Raw genomic sequence first — 18,196 nt, forward strand, 5'->3', positions numbered from 1 at the left:
TATCTGCGGACACACAAAAAAATCAATTTCCTGTGTGCCCCCAAGTGTTTTGTTCTGCTTTGTGTCTGTAGCATTGAGTACTCAAATCAAGTACTAAAAGCTGGCATTTAAAGTCTGGTCGAATTGTCGTTTTTGTCATGAAAAATCTAATGTTTTGTACAGACACTATTTAACAACTCTGGTTTCCTTTGTTAAATGAAAGCACGATATTGTAGTAAAACATGTTACTTTGTCAAAGTTAGGTATTAAAAAGCTCATGGTTTCGTTAGCAAAACTCATGTAAATAGCTGTTGAGATTACCGTGTTTTGTTCAAAAAGCGTATGATATTGTTAGGAAAACTTACGTGAGTAGCCGTTGATATTCCAGTATGTTTTCAGTTCATGATATTCTAACATTTTATTGGCCTAAAAAAGTCTTGTTTACTAAAGTCTACATTTTGTTTTAATGGTTTTTAGCCTTTTTTAAGTAGCAAAACTTTGCATTAGCATTATCACAGTGAACCATAGAATGTAAATGCACCATGCTAACCAAGTTAGCTGCTAGAGTTAGGGTTCAGCTCTACACTCTCATCCAAATATAATCACTTCTGGCTCCAAAAATCCAAAATGGCGACATTCAAAATTCAGTCTTGAGGCTTCAGAACAGGAGTCAAAATCAATGCATGAAGTCAAGGTGGCTCTGTCTATTATTTTTTACATTCCATGACTCTAGCTATCATTATAGTCTCATCTCATGTCATTTTCTATTCCAAAATCCCATCAGATATTCAAATATAATCCAAAATGACTATTCTTGCACTCTGGGGCATTGTGATTTATCATGTAAAACCTGTATCTTAGCTCTAAAACTAAGCAATAACACCAGAAGAAACTATAACTGAAAAAGGCAACTGTGAAAGCTCGCGTCAGTGTCTATTTTGCAGCCTCTGATGTTGTCATTTTTCTTCCCAACATACAGTAAAAATCTTGTCTCAAACCTTAATGTCAAACAGTAAAAAAAAAAAAAAGATCATCTCTTTGAAAATGTCTTGAAAATGTTAGCGTGTCAGAGATCACAAACACTTCAAAAAACAGTAAATACAAAGCACATTACTGATATAAATCATAAAAGCAACAACTTACCCCGTACTCTCCTGTCTCCTGGTGAGTCATTGCCCACAGGTTGACGTCTATATCCCTGGCACTTTTGTGATCAGTGCTAAAAACACCCGTCACTCCTGAAAACAGAGATAACATGCGCATTAAAGATCTGATTCTGCCTGTGTAATGTAATACAGCTCTTATACAAACTTTGGATGATTCAGCAGGGTTTTTCGTCTGTCATCAAACTGATTTTATGAACCAGTGTTGTGTGTCAGTTTGAGTTCAACTATTTAGAGTATAACTTAACTTACTGTAGCTAAATTACACGGACAGAAACATTTTTTGCAACATGTATATTTGATTCCCATACATCCAATTATGGAAGGACACGTTAGGCAAAAAAATCACAGCAAGAATATATTTTGTATAGGTCCTTCTTCAACACAGTTTGACAAACACCAGATGCACACTGATGTCCTGTATTGATGTACACAGTTTCACACCCTAGTTTCTAACAGAGCTCTAAATAGACACATGATCCTGAAAACACCATTTATAGCCTAAGCTACATATAACAGGCATTTGAAAAGACGTCCATTAGCAGCATTCCTCTGTCTCTAATACCAATGTTAAGTGTAATTCTATTCTATTATTATTAACACTGAGTGGCTGGTAACCTCTAAGTAGAAAAATGCTTCCTATAAAAACAGGTTACTACACATTGTTAAAACTTCAACAATAATGAAGTGAAAGTTTCCATTATTATTATTATTTTTTAAACATGGGCCCTATTTTGCTTGTTTTTCCCATCATGCTGAGCAAAACAACCTTCATCAACCCTTTTAAGCCAAAGCAACAGAATTCCATTGTTCTGTTTCTCCTAATATGATGTGAGGGCCGATCTGGCAGCCAGCTAAGTAAACAAGGAAGTGTGTGAGCACCCACATCAAGCATCAGATGGACTATTAACCGGAGTGTTGTGTGATATCTGTTCAATAACACTATAATTATTGTGTTGAAAGGCCATATTTTAATCGGATTTGGGTTCAATGGTTTCTTTTCAATAATGTGCAGCTGGGCCAGTCTTTTGGCCTCACTGCATTGTTTACTGGAGAGCACTGTTCCCTGTTATCTGAGAAGCTACAGTGGGCTTCACAGAGAAGTGACTGACGACATTTAAAGTGGAGGTGGAGGCTTATTTAACATTAAGTTCACATTTTGCATTAGGTCACATACATGTGTACCCATGTGCGACCGCAGGTTTGGAATTAGAGTGACGTACACTCCAAACCATAAAAGCACTAAAAATATACTGTAACTGATTAGCTGAACTTCAGAAAGGTTCGTAGTCCTGCTCTGACGTATGAAACCGTTCTTAGAGTTAAAACATGACCAACATTTGCTCACCCCAGAATTTGCGGTTCTGCGTCCTCATGGTAATGTTGATACCATCGTTCTGGGCTCCACCCTGCGCAAGCGTCTCCTCCAAGGCCTTCGCATACAGCACGAAACCGTCATAGAAGCTGCCGGCGATGTAGTCCATCTGCAAGAAGTGAGTTGTGCTCTTGAACAGGGGTTTGTGCAATACACAGGGTTTTGATTAAGGAGTTTAATGATGGAATAAAAAATTACATAACATTTTTAAGGGGGTTGAAATGCCTATCCTTCATCCTTCAGGGTTCAAGACCTACTTCTATGAAATTATACAATTTTGGCCAGTGAAAGCGCCAAATACCATCAAACACGCAAAGTGATACATTTTCGAAATGTTCAGTCTAATGTGCTTTTGTGAATCTCACATGCTTAATGGCTGTGGTAAGAGCAGTGATAAAAGAAAAAGTATTCATTTCTATCATTGTCAACATCATTCATCATTAACTGCTGACAGTTACACAGCACAGAGGGGATTTTTCTGCACAGAAAATCCAATAAAAGATTAAAGAGGTTGTGATGATGCTGAGAACGCACACGGTTTTCATAGGCTATAACTTACCAGTGACGGCTCCAAATGCACACCGAAATCCCTCTGTGCTCTGGCATGGAGTTTCCTCTGAAAGTCTTTGTACTCTGGATTATCAGGAGGTCGGTACGTTATGACGAAAACAGACTGAAGAAGACACGGAAACAGAGGGGAAAACATTAAAACTCTACAGCATGATATAAGGGCCTGATCTTTGAAACATCCAAGGTGTTTTACTTTAAAAGGTCTTGGGGCATACTGAAACCCAACTTCCTGCATCTGCTGCTGTCAAGTGTGTTTTATAACTGCACTGGGCATATTAAATTGCTATTATGTTATTCTGCGTGATTTTAATTCTTAATTTTTACATTAAAACAGAAAGTCAACTCTTTTTTTTTTTATCAGGGTCTCTGCAGCTCTCTCTATGACCATTTTGGCATAGCAAGTCTCAAACTATACACTAGTAGGTGTTGTCAGTGACATCTTGTTGTTTGTGGTTGAGTGTAACAAACCGCTAATTGTTTAAGTGGCTAAATGGCTAACGGGACCTGCCAACACTCAGCTTTTAGCATGCTAACAGTCAAAACAAGGCTAATTTATGCTCTGCAATTGTTTTGTGACTCCAAATCCCTTTGACATAACTGCAGTTATTAGACAGACATTGTATGTAAATGACAACATGTGCTTTGTATACAGAGCATAGGGGGACAGGTTATCGTTAGCAAAGATTAAGTGGAAGTGCTGTATGTTAGCCAAAACCAATGCAGTCTCCCAACATATTACTGAAATTTGTGTGCCACTATAAAATGATATTAACAAATATATAATGATAAATATATGTGAATATAGTCAAATATAAAATGTGTGTCACCAAAAAATTATTAGTTTTTATTTAACTATACGGTTTACTCTTGCCCAGTATACTGTATTTAAGTATAGCATAATACATGAGTTTCATTGTTTTCCACTTGAGCCTCAGTGCTAATAAATTGATGTTAGCATGCTAACTCAAAATAACGAACATTACTTGGCAGTTTTGTGATCTCCAAAGAAAATCTCTTTTTTTATATTTGTGCAGTCATTTGATATCAAAAGCAGACAGAGCCATTGTGTAACCACCCTATCATATTCATTCATGTGTTCCTGTAAAAAAAAAGTGGCATTATCTTAAGACACTACAACAAAATCTAAAAAAAACCCAAAAAACTAAAAAAAACATGACAGTTAAGCCGAATAAAACATTTCTATTCCAGGTCCTGAAAAATGCACACTGTAAATCTTGTACACTCTAAAAAAAGAAACATTAAGCCTTAGCAAGTTTCAAAGGAGGATTTCTAAAGTCAAACTTGCGCCATTTTTAGAATAAAGTGTGTGTTTTATGAAATACTGATACGCAACTGGTCCTAAAATGACAGGCTGACATAGTGAGTGGCAACCCATCTTCTTTCATGACTTTACATTTGGAAAGAAATTGGTTACAAATTGCTGTAACACTACATGAGTAGTGGCAGACATAAATGTTTGATCAAGTATTTGGATAAAATAAGAGCATATTCTGCCAGACATTTCAGTCCAAATATTTGCTTCAGCTGACCTTTGATTCTGTTGGTACTTGCTGCTTTCACAAAAACAAGTTTTTCACATTTCTATGAAGTCTTTTAGCTTAACTGGAAAGATATAGATCGTTTTTCATGTCAGAACAGTTACTGGAAACCCACCACAAATTTCCACAAGCAATTATTGCACTGAAGGAAGCATATTGCTATAATGAGCCCTGTTATGGCTTGCAGACAAATTAACTTCTTACATGATCAGCAAAATGGGAGCCAAAATGTTGTTCTCCAGCCAGGGTTATGAGCAGTTCATTGTCAGATAAACAGATATTGAGATCACAGTGTTTCATTGAATACCAGGTCATGGTTTCAACACTCCAAAAATAAATGAGTCATTTAATCTTGTCTACAATCTTAAATTTGAGAGCAATAAATCCAAATCTTGTGAACAGGCACAGGTATGACACAAGCTACAACATATTGGATTTGTTCCGCCTGATTAAAGAAGTTGTTTGAAGAATTTGTCAGTACAAAAAAAACAGTGTCTATTCAAGAGTGTTTTATGTACTTTGACAGAACAACTTCAATTACATTATTATTATTTTTTCATATTAAAACATGATTTTGCATCCCCGTTAGCTAATAACATATTTTATGAGAAGATATTTCCACATGTGCAAAGATAAAAGGTGGAGATGTTTGAGGAATTATGCTTAAAATAAATCACCCTGAAGTCCTTCAAATGAAATTCAAAGGAAGACATTCATTTCTTGACTATCCCAAGTTAATGTTTCAACTATATTTCTAGCCAAAATATTTTGAATACTGTCTTTATTAATCCAATACAATGCTACGTTTCTATTCACAAAGCTGCTCTCCTTCAGAAACTTTGTGAACACTGATGTAAAAGAAGTAAGAGAAGCTAGAGTGACATTCAAAGAGACAAATTAGACGAGCAACATATCCCCACCCGCTCTCTTATGTCTCCGAGCACTAATTTGTCGGTCTAAATGGCTTCCTGTGCAAACATGACCTCCCATTCATTAATGTCACGCAACTATTTCACTCCTTAAAGTGTGACTGTGTCCTTGGGAGATATAATTTGCCCTCCCATTGTGCTGCTGCTTCCTTAGATCATCAGAGTGCACATAAGCTTCCTTTGTACATGGCTGTCATTACTGTAAAAGCTTCACCTGCTTTTACTTGCTTTCTATCATTGTCAGATACAGTCATGGAAACATAGTTACTACTTAAGGTAATGTTTTAAATTAAATATGGGCAGCACGTTGTATTTTTTTAATCTGATCCAAATTTCTGAATCCTTGCCCACATTTTTCATTTTTGCAGCGAAGCAGATAGATCTGATGTTGTGCACGCTGACAGCTGTTCCCCAAGCTGGAACAGTAACGCAGCCATGACAATCAGGGCTTTGTAGGTGCGATCAAGATCAGGAACATCATCCACCTGCCAAAAAATTGCCACAAAATTGCGACAGGTGTGGATGAGATCAGCGTAGATAGAAAGGTTGCTGCCAGGTCAACTGACAGAAATAACTCGTAAATCATTTGGATTGTTTAGAAGAAAAATAATAACCTCCCTGACAGCAAAGTGATAACAAAATATCAATTTAGTCTAAATATCAGGCTAAGTTTGACATATTTCAATGGATCAAAATAATTTATCTGTCTACTTAGTCAGAATCTTTCAAGTATTTTCTGTTTCATTTTTCCCAGTAGTGACTCCAGAAGCTGCCCTATTGTTTGTCATTTCATGATATGGAAACTTACCTCACCAAAGTTCTTCTTGAAACAAGTTTAAATCTGTTAGGAACAGTTGGAATATTTTTTCTACAGTCGCACATGTTCGTAGACTCAAATCTAGACAAAAACAACTTGATAAGATAGTAATTCTTTTGTAGGTCAGGGCTATTTTTTTAAGAGATTTATGAGTTCAAGTGACTACAGTGACTGATATGTTTGGTTTCAATGTACTGTGATTTGTTTTGGGAAACTTCCTGGAACAAGTAATACTTCATCAGAAAAAACTGACATGTAGACTGTTTGGGCCAGCTGTCTGTTTTCAACTGGATCTAGGGATTTCATTTTGTGTAACTCAATAAGAAAGGACTGATAAAAATTTATAGGAATTAGAGAGAAAATGAACAGAAACTGCAAATCCATTTCTAATTCCCACTGGCGGTTTCGGTCTTTTTATTATTTCCTGCCTCTGGTTACTGTGTGTGTAATGGTTAAACAGACACAGATGCACTGCTTGATATAATCAGCCTTTACGTCTCTGTTTCTACACGCTGTATAGTATTTGTGTGTCTATATGCTCATTTGTGTGTAAGTCTGTTCTGTCTTTTTACCTTAAAGACCTTGATCGGATCAACCCAGTCAGAGTCGGAATTCTGCCACGGTTTGCGCTCTGTTAAGCTTTCAGCGAAGACGTCCAGATAGAAAATGGCGTAGTTTTCTGGGTCCTGGATCTCACTCTGAAAGAGTTTCATGATGTCCAGGAATGTCTCCAAAGGGCCGCAGATGTAGACAACTGCAGACAGAACAACAACAATTAATTACTCACTTGCCTCTTTAAATTACTGCTTTTCTTTAAACACTGGGGGGGAAAAAACTCAATTATTTTCGAGACAAATACTTATATTAATCATATTTTCATAAAATAAGTAAAAACAATCTGCAATTGTGGTGAAATTTCAATCTGTAGTACAGTACAAATCATAACATGACAAGTTTTATTTCTTCAGACATTCCAGTCATTCAGTCTTCTGACTCAGTACCCTAAAAGATGACAATATTAGATGAAGTAGAAAAATCATCTGTTGTTTTGCTGAGTTGATTTATACTGGAGACAGACTGAAATAATCATAAGACACTGGCATGGTTTCTCACTTATTTTAAGTAAACAAAACTTTTAGGGCTCAGTAAAAAATAATCCCAGAGGGGTTTATAAATTGTGTTCAATGCAAAGTCAAAGTTTGCACTCACACTACAGAACTCACTGCACAGTTTTACTTTTTTGTCTACATCTGAATTTTTTGGTCATCTGTTTATTTCTCATTTAAACAGCGAGCCGTGTCCATTTATTTACACTCAAAACAAATGGTAAGCATACATGAATAAACTGCAGATGTAAGCCAGCACAGCCAAACCACCATCTGCAACAGGACTAGCAGGAGGAGGGCTAAGAGACTGGAAAACTGAAGGGTCAATGGGACCCTCAAGTAGGTGGAGTTTTACTGGCCTCTTTCCCCTCTCTGCTTGTACATACACTCCTTGATTTCATTGTAGCTGCCTAAATCCCCAAATTTCCTGTCCACTAGCACCGTGTTGATGGTTTGAACCTCAACTATGACCTTAACTGACCTTCATAACATCCACTGTGAGGAAATTTGAGGGCGATATTGAGAAAACAAAATCACATTTAAAGCAGAAATCTGTAACTTGTTTTACAGGGTTTGACATAACCGATGACCCGATGGCCCAGGCCAGTAAAAGTTTATGCAGTGACAGCCAGTCAGAGTCGTGGGTAAGTCCCTTTGAAAAACAATGGGTAACTCAACCTCAACAAAGCAACTGGGAGGAAGACTGGAGTTGGAAAATAGAAAAAGAACAAGGGAAATAGTAGATGAGACTTTTGAAGTTGGGAAGCGGGAGAGCTTCAGGGAATAGAAGGAAAAAGAAAGTTCATGAAAAAGGAAGCAACATGGTTGGAATGAAGATTCGGGGTTTGGAAGAAGGTGCTGGATGCGGAGCTTTGTCAGAAAAACACACTGTGGCAAGATGGATTAAGAGTGAAGCGGGCAAAGTCAAACTGATCATCATCAAATGATCATGCTTGATAGCAGAGCGGAGTGTATGTCAAAGATACAGTTGGAAAAAGCCTTGAAAACTTGTTGGATTCTGGGATGGATACATTCCCAGTGTTTTCCGCCCAGTAAGAAAGCTCCATTAAAAGGTGTTGTTGATGGAGTCTTACGCAGAGTGGATGCAAGGACAGTTAAATAGTGTGAAGGAGTCACTGACAGCTATAGAATGAATATGTTTGATGAAGTAGTTAATGAAAAGTATGAGACTTGCTTCACTTTGATTTGGACTTGCCTGATAGAGTGTTTTTGGATCACATGTAAGGCAGAATGTTCCCAAACCTTTGCAGTGAATGAATTGTTGGAAGTTTGGTCAGAGTTTGTTTGTATGTAGGAGAGATTTCACCACATGCGGTAAATGTGGGGAGAATGATTGTGAAGGAAACTGTGAGAAAGATCCAGAGTGTCTTCTTTGCAAAGGGAATCATGCAGCATGAGAAGATTACTGTCCAAAGAGAGTAAGGAAGGCTGAAATAATCTGGGTCAGCTCTAAGAAGTATGAAAAAGTAGGCACGAAATATTGCTATCTGACACAAGAAACAAAGGAGGACGAAATCAACTATACAACATGATGAGTTTTGCTTTTGTAAGGATTAGGTGAAGTTTTAAGGATTTTTGGCTATCGTAATTAACTGCTGAAGTGGAACGATCATTTGAGAAAGTTGACATAATTTTAGATACAGCAAGGAGATTTCTGGATATTGTAGAAATTTCTAGAGCTAGACAGGGGATGTAGCAGCTGTTGAGAGAAGCTCAAATACTTGAAAAATAGAGAAGTTATAGCAGAGTGGGAAATGGGTGGGTAGGGTTTTTATTTTATTTAGTCAGTGGAGATTTTAGTTTAAATTTGGTAGATGGTGGTAATGCAACATTTTGGAAGTGCATTTTGAAAGGGCTGTGGGCAGCTTGAGCCTTGGTTGGTGGAGGTAGGTCACGTTCCTGCTATCGTTAGCCTGCTAGCATTTGGCAGATAACGGAAAATACAGTTGCTGTGTGGAACGTTAGCAACAAGGTAAGTCGTCATGCCTTTTTGCCAGCTCATATACACTCTGCTAGATTTGACCCTGTCGTATTACCATTAGATAGTGTTACCACTCAACACTCAACTACGTTTTTAGCTCATGTCAAGCTAGGCATTTTCATAAATTCATTGTTATTTCAAACTAAATCTGCCTTTGTGCGTTTCAAATGCTTTTTGACAGTTTTGACGGGGTTGCGTAAATGTAATTCCTTGTTTATGCAGTTATAATTATAATCATAGGCTAGAATAATTCCCATCATAATACTCAATTCATTTACTTACCTAGTATATGCCTATAATCTTGTATTTTGCATTTTTGTGTAACTAAAGGGAACCAAGCTTAACTGTTGTAGTTATAATGTATACAATGAACATGATATAATGATAAAGAAAATACACAATGGGCCATAATTTGAGAAAAATTGTGGCAATAGATTCAATTTCAGTCACAATGTTGTAATTATATGTTATGTGCATGGTCAAGAGTGATGTTAGACATTCATATCAATATTTACATAAACTGGATATGCTTCAATATGATTAAATGTGCTTCTTTTCAGTATAATTGCTCTGTGTAGCAGCTTGCTACCTTTCTAGCTGACAACGCTAATAATGTCTTTTAAAACGGGAGCCATGTGACACATTTTCCGCAACGTTTTGTAGATTCACATATTAAAATCAACGGCATAACGTGAGCCGTGGATAACACACTTCCAACAGCTGGCGCGCATTTCAACTTTTGCAACGTCTGATTCTAATAAATGTCAGGCTTCGACACGATCGTCTGCAAGCACATGCAGAAATTTAGAGAAACATCAGTCAGAGGCAGCGAAGAAGCCAAAATGGAGACAGAAATCGCTCAAAGTCGTGTGTGAATATTGGATCAGAGGTCTTCACTTGGGGGGGGGGGGGGGGGGACAACACAGGGAAGGACAGGGGATTTAGACATAACAGTTGGTATGATGTGAAGTCAGCCTTTCAAAAACAATTCTTTTAAATTATTCTACAAACCCCTTTTTTTTCCATTTACTAAATGATGCCAAACTTCTCAAATGTTAAATGACTAAACACAAATGGCAGAACAAGACCTTTACCTATATAAAAATGGTCAAGATTACCAAATTTGAAACCCAATTTTTCTATGCCTAACTTAATGAACAGGTATACATTCACTGTCTTAATCAAAGACTCTCCAACATTTCTTCATTTGCAGTTGCAGGAATCAAATTTGTGACCCCTCTGCTTACAGAATCTGCCAGCGTACCTGCTCCCTGCCACCTACACCTTCCTGCTGTTGAGTCATGAATAACCCCAAAAAAAAGTAGCATTATTTCCATTAGCAGCATATGTCAGAGCAGCTGCTGCCAACTCCGAGGCAGTCTTCCCAGTTAGCAGACATTTCCTCATGTGTTAGAACCAAAGTCGGCCCGCTGCTTAGACCCCAACTCTCATCTCTTCCAACATGGTCTGGCCATGCCAAGTAGTCCCGCTGTCTCCTGAATCACTCCCAAAATAAATGCACAGACAGCCGAGGCAAAATGTCCCTGTGCGCCGTAGCCACAGTACATGAACCTGCCATGCTTTACTTAACACAAAAGCACATTAAATTGTTTGGTACAAGTTGTTCCACTTCACGGACTCAAGGATGGTAATCAACCCTGCCTCTGCTGTGTTTTCTGCGCCGTAGAAAATCTCCTTATATAATCCCAAAATTCATATTTTCATTTGACAGGATTGTTTCAATCATTTTATGTCTCACGTCTCTTTTTTTTCTTTTTCTTTTTTTTTTTTTACCTCCACTGACAAGATAATGCTTTCAAGTCCTGTTTCTTTCTGTCTGATAGTTTGCAGGATATCTTAAAAAAACAACAAAAAAACAAAAACCTGATTTGATGGAAAGTTGAGCCAAAGAACAAGTGATTCATGTTTGGGGTGAATCCAGGATTTCTCAACATTGCAAGTTAGGGTATTTTTAAACCTATTTGCTACTTTCTCATGTGTGCTGCTCTCGCTTGAATTAAAACATACTGTACATCCCGTGATTTTCTGTCACTGCGAGCATTTGGAAGCAAATCCAATTGTTTCAAAATGTTCTATTGTTAAAACCGTAGCAGATGCATGACCTCTATTTCAACATGATACTAGTGCACTTCTCTTTGTAATGTTTCAGGACAATAACACTCATTTATACTGATGCCAAGAAAAAGAGAGAAAACACCGCTGGGAAAAAGGCCTATTAGCCAATCTAGCAGAGGCTACTGAAAATTAACCTACCAGAATGCCTGTTTCTGTCTGTCATGTGATCTTCACTGTGTACATTATAGTGGTCCATTAAGAGTGATGTTCTTAAATGAATGTTAATCTCTTGAAACAGACAAAAAAAGGCAGATGAGTCAACTACTTTAAAATAAATGAGACCTTTGAGACAAGCTGATTTGTGCTGGAAACTGGTGGGAAAATCTCACTGTGGATCTAATATGAAGGCCTGCATTAGTCTCTGCATTTATCATGTGCATTAGTTTGTAACTGTGAAGCTCTAACCAATGAAAAAAAAGTCACACTCCTGTGAATTTGCAACATTTCGCTGCCATAATTCAGATTCTTAATTAGACTGTGTTTGCAAATTTGCAAATTGGGACATTTCACCGTTTTGGATGACTCCATAGATAATCACATGCAAATGCTCAAGCAGAGAGCGGGCCAATTACAAGTGATTTTGTCCCCTTCTCGATTGGATTACGCTGGATTTTCCAACATGACTCTGTGGCATGTTTGTGTTGTTGGCTCAATCTTTTGTCAGAGAAGATTATCCTCCAACTCTTTGTTTTTTTCACGCTCTAATCTGTCTGGGGGGCATGTTTGACTCCATTGTAAAATAGATGACTTATAGCTTTGTCTCAGCGGCATTCCTTTGTAGAGGGAACTAGAAAATAGTAGAAAGCAACATGTAACATCTGTGATTGTTGCCTCCTCAAAGTGTTGTCACAGGAAATAGGATTTCTGTAATTATACCGAGGCACTCCTCGAGCTTCATTGTGAAGAGACACTCTTTTCATCACTCACTGGTGGGGCTACAAAACGGCTAGCATAATATGTGCTTAAAAAAAGTACAAGCAACACAAGCCTGATGTATTCTTCCACTCAATGCAGATGAAAATTTTCCCTCGTGCACCATTAATGGACTGAGAAGCGTGGAGGCGAGAGTGTGACTGGGCAATGCGATGCGAGTTGGAATATAGTCACAGTGTTGAGAGCACTGCTTTCATCTCTCACAGTGCCAGAGACGGAGGAGAGGCTTTAAACCTTTACCTAAAGAGTCAATGCACCCAAATAAAATAGAACAAAACACACAAAAAGCAGTGCAGATAACTTTGTTTTCTGTTTAAAATATGATTTTGTCCAAGTTTTGAGATATCGAATCCTATGTTTTCTGCTTTCATCTCAGCATCAAAGCATTGAAAACTTACATTGACCCTTCTATTGTCTTGCCATTGACCATATAACTTTGCATTCCTGGGTCAAATTTGACCAAGGAAGACAACAGAGGCTATACATTTTCATAAACACCCATAATCCCAAATAGTAGTGATGATTATAAAAGTGATGATCATTTTACTTGCAAAGAATGTAGTATGGAACCATCTATGTGATTTTCCGGCAATTATACAAAAGAAATCCATATTTCTGATATAAAACCATTTGAAAAAGGACAACAGGAGGGTTAAGGATATTCAACAGTAACATATCGTCCCTATTTCTCAGCATAACCCACAGAACACACTGTGAACACTTTTTATAGACAAAGACATAAAAAAACAGAAAGTAATGAAAACTATAAATAATGAGGTGCAGATACCATTAAAGGTAAGAGAGAAAGGCTGGTTATTTGGGTGAACTGACCCTTTAAATAAAAAACTATTCCATTATAAGAAAGAGTGCTGTTCAAGCATGAAGTATAGTCTGTCAGGGTGTTATGAAAATAAAAATCCCCTTAAATTGGAGACATTTACTCTTGGCATTCAAATGTGTATCTGAATAAGTGGATAAAGAACACGAGGTGTAAATTACTGCAGAGACATTTGTAAGCTGGCAGTCTTGAATGACGTTGCTTGCCTTGGTTTGGGACGTGCCATGTCTCATAAGTCCATCGGCTCAACCTAACTAATCTGCATATTGAGATCACAAAGTGGACAAAATTGAGTTGACAGGCATGTTTATTAATACCAGGACTGGATGTTGTTATCCAGATCATGTGTCCAGATACAGATAGAATGTTAATACTTAGTGTAAATGGGGCCAAAGAAACAGACTTTCATGCTCCTCTACTGTATGAGAAAATAGTCTGAAATACTTAAAGGACAGGTTTGCAGTTTTTCAATCACTCCTGTTCATACTGGATAGTAAAAGATCCCCTTTGTGCAAAAATGCATTTAAAAGTTGATGAGAAGCTCATATGCATCTTCAGTAGTGTGAGTTAGTCATATCAAGGGGATATATACCAAGTTTAGTCTTTTACCTTCAAATTCCATCCATCAGTGTTTCCCTCTTGAGCTGTGATGAAAGTAAAGTAACAAGAAGAGGGACTTTGGCACTAAAAAAGACTGTAACGTTGAAAGATATCTACTTGATTAGACTTAAGCTTCATATTAGCTTCAGATAAACTTTTCAGCACATTTTTGTACAGAAGAAAGACTGGATTTTGTCCTCCATCACTCATCACATCACATTGTAAGTGCATTCTGGAGGGATCTTCTGAAGGCCAGTATGAAGAGGAAGAATGATTACATGGCAAGAAAAGCCTATTTCTATGTTTATTTGGGCACTTGACCGTTGTTTTAAGACCGACTTGAAAAATTATGAATGGAAAATGCACTATTTAGTTTTGCCCCAATCTATCAGTAGTGAGTCCCGTATCTGTCCTAGTCAGTCCACACACTGGCTGTGGTAACAACTGCTCTGAGCAGTTAACTCATCACACTGAAAACAGTCATTTCTGCCAATTTTGCAACAACCCGCGTGGCCGCATCAATCTCAGTCATGACTGTCACAATTATCATGCCAATGTTTATGTTTCTGTTGCCATTATTTTTGGCTCTGGTGCAGGAGGATAATGTCTTAATCCTGGCTGCAACGCTCTGATTGGCTTGATTGCTTTTCACTGATAACACCAGAATGATCTCTATCACTCCATAAATCATAAGTGTGTGCTGGAACCAGGCCATCTACAAGACAGTACTATAAAATTACGTAATAACCCAGGACTCATATTAGTTGATATCAAACTACAGAAACAGACTGATCTGCAGTGAATCAGGGCCATTTATGGCCCTTTTGGGGCCTTGGAGATAGTTTGTTTAGTTGGTAATCGGCTTATGTAATGCCTGATGTTCAATCTGAACTGGGGCCTGACCGATATTTTGGGTCAATGCCGATACATATATTAGGGAGTTAAAATAATTCCAATATCGATATGGACTAATAATCTTATATATGCAGCATGTACATAAAAAGCACATTTTTTGCAATGTGGTTATCAAACACTGGTGACACAGATATGTAATGAAGGCAGGATATTTTACAGTTTAACTACTGTATAAAATGACACACTGAACTTTAATCATTATAAATGACTATAAATAATAAAACAATATAGGTAGGCATTAAACTTTAATGTAAAAGGTTATGTATACATGAAATGCTGCCTATATGACTTTAAAAGATATTGGTGCATATCAGACAACATATATACTGATACCGATATATCTGTGCTAGGCCAATATATCAGTCCACCAATATATGCGTCTGGCTCTAAACACAGCTGTACAATATTTTCCTTCTGAAGCATACTACAAAGTGTCACATCACAGAAAACACTCAATTAAGGAACAAGCCTTTTAAAACCTGAGGAAGGTTGCTCCTCAGGTATTAAAATGAGTAATTTGGGGAATGAGAGGTGGTACTAGGAGGGGTGTTTAACTCAACTGCAACAGCACGCAATCACTCAGTCAGCTGTCAGAAGGTCGAGTGATGCAAGGCTTAACGTTAAAACACCCGGTTTTCCTTTTTCCCGTCTCAGCTCAACCTCTTGCCTTTTGAACCCGGTCGGCGGTTGGGTGACTTAACTGTGCTGATAGCCTGGAGGTTATCTGCTGGGTTAAAAGTGAGCTGAGTGCCAAGCCAGGACAAGCCCTGACAAAACCAGTAGCTTCCATGACCTCCAGTTCACTGCACGGGTCCATGAAGGGGAGGGAGTGTTGGTGGTTTGCACCTTTGAACTTTTTACCTTCAGCTGCACCAGCCTTTAATTATGACTTAATTATTATACGCTGGGTTTATTCCATCATCTGTTGACACTGTTACCGTAACAAGAGGTTAAGAAGGTGCCTAACTGGGTTTGTCTCACAGTGCCAGAGACCATAATACTCAAAGATTTACGGGTTGGAAGCAGAGTTCACTTTGAGATGTTGAGCTGCTTCCAAAAACGATTCCCGGCAAACTTTCCCAGGAAAAAGGAGATACATATTTTGCAACACACCCATGCTCTATAGATGAATATCAGGGTCAGCTATGCATCACTGAAAACTGAATCTGAGGCAATCAAATTTAAGAAAAACATTAGATTGGTATCATCACGAGCAGAGAGCAAAGGTAAGCACATTTACTGAAGCTGTACTTTAATATAATTCTGCCTTTCCTCCACTTTCTTCCACATTTCAGAGGGAAATTCTATACTTTTCCTCCATCCTTTCATCACACGGCTGCAGTTACAGGCCTCTCTGCACATTCAGTCACTTTTACAGACAAAATGAGGTGTTGGTATGATTTTTTTTTTTTTAACTTTTTGGACAAAGCCAAAGTTTCCTCTGCCTCCAGTGTTAATGCTCAGCTAACCGTGTCCTGACAGCAGCTCCATAAATATCACGAGGCTGATCTCAGTCTTCTCATCTCACGCTCAAGAAAGAAAGCAAGTCTTCAACTATGACTGGAACATTTATTATGCGCTTTATTCTGAAATGAAAATGATAAATGGAAGAGACGTTTCAAAACCCGGCAATCCAAAAGTTGATCCTATCAAAGCTTACGACTATTCCATAAAGTAGTAATAAATAGTCCGCATTAATAAGGTCATTAGTTAGAACGTATAAACCTTTATGAATGGATCCCCTACTAGAGAGAGGCACAGGATGATGTCATATTGAACACATTTGCCTCTGCAGTTCTGTGCTCGGTTTAGTTTGTGGATTTTCTGTCTTTCCTCATGCACCACACACTCTTAGGCTACACACACACACACACACACACACACACGTGCAAGCTGCCAGCGAGCACAAGCCGTAATCCAGTCACACATAACTTTTCACAACAGCAGCAATGATTAAGTCAGCCTCGCAATGTTTCCAGTTAATTAAACTGAAGGCGAGAACAGTGACGACTGATTTAACAACCTCTCTGCTGTGGGATTTACGCTTCATCGAAGGGGGAAAAAAATGTGATTTTCACGTCTTAACAACCGAGTGACTGTTTGGCAACTTGAGGAAATACAAATTAATTGTTTTATTAAGCATTTTGCCCCCCTCTCCTCCCTCTCCTACTTCTTTTTTTATTACCTCTTCAGTAGCGTAAAGGTTGTAAAATCATCTTGCTCTTGTTCCAGCATGCATCACATAGATATATGTTCTGTATGATCTTGTTCCAGCTCTTCAAGTGAAGCGACATGATGATTCCACTGTGTTTATGGCAGCATCTTTCCATCACAATATGCAAATATTATGGATGTCTAGTGCATCATTTAATATTAACACCCATCCCCCTCCCCCCCTGACATCTTGCCTGACATCTTTAAAGTTCTGTGAGTTTGAGCAAAGTTTGCACAAGACTGACTAGGTTTTCATTACAAGTGAGTGAGCAGTAGCAGCAAGAATGCACACACACACACATACACACACACACATAGACCAAAGGCATGTTTTTGGCTAAGAGGTCAGTCAGTCAGTCATTTGATCACAACCTCTGTGTCCCCCTCTTTAAAAAGCACAGGTGGTGGTCCACCGCAGGCAATAAACCAGGAGCAGCAGCAGCAGACTGCCCACAGCCTAAACATTCCTCTGTAATAACTCCGGAATAAACAGGCTTTAACCCTGCACCTATTCCAGTCCACCTCTGTTTGTATCTGCCGAGGGAAAAAAAACGTCACCATGACCTCATTCTATAAAAGTGGAGTCTCCCATTGCAGGATTAAAAAAAAAAAAAAAAAAGCTAAAACACCTCAAGTTAAATCTCAAATTTAAAGATTTTCAAATGGTGCACTCAGGTTATTTAAAATGAACCAACAAGAAAAAGAAAAGGTAGACTGGTGTGAGACAATTGGACTGAATTGTTTCCAATGCGTATAAACCACAGTCACAAGGAATTTCCTTCCTTTGCTCCATCCTCTGACATCTTTACAGTCACCAGCTGCTGATCTGCTTCATTTAAAGATAATGTCACATTTTTCAAAGACAAGCTGCAAAAACAGGCAACGCACACATTTATCTTCTCCAAATCTGATTAGAAAGTTATTTTTGGAGGTGAAATCTAAAGCTGGAGGTTTAGTTTGATAAGTGTCAGGATTTCAAACTTTCAAATCACTTTTTCTCTCTCTCGCTCTCTTTCTTTCTCTCTCTCTCTCTCTCTCTCGCTGTCTTTCAGCATTAACT

The 18,196-nt window shown here is 38.1% G+C and overlaps 1 protein-coding gene across 1 annotated transcript in view; it reads right to left on the reverse strand.

Annotated features, from left to right (window-relative positions):
- The window catches only part of npr2 (natriuretic peptide receptor 2), a 61,827-nt gene that overhangs the window by 42,651 nt on the left and 980 nt on the right, over positions 1 to 18,196 (reverse strand). Inside the window, exons 2-5 of the mRNA XM_053340679.1 lie at positions 6,965 to 7,146; positions 3,077 to 3,190; positions 2,491 to 2,626; positions 1,123 to 1,217 (exon numbers count right to left, since the gene is read on the reverse strand). Of these exons, the coding sequence (XP_053196654.1) occupies positions 1,123 to 1,217; positions 2,491 to 2,626; positions 3,077 to 3,190; positions 6,965 to 7,146 (527 nt within the window). The remainder of the gene's footprint in view (positions 1 to 1,122; positions 1,218 to 2,490; positions 2,627 to 3,076; positions 3,191 to 6,964; positions 7,147 to 18,196) is intronic.

This window comes from Scomber japonicus, chromosome 19 (genome assembly GCF_027409825.1).
Source record: "Scomber japonicus isolate fScoJap1 chromosome 19, fScoJap1.pri, whole genome shotgun sequence".
NCBI lineage: Eukaryota > Metazoa > Chordata > Actinopteri > Scombriformes > Scombridae > Scomber > Scomber japonicus.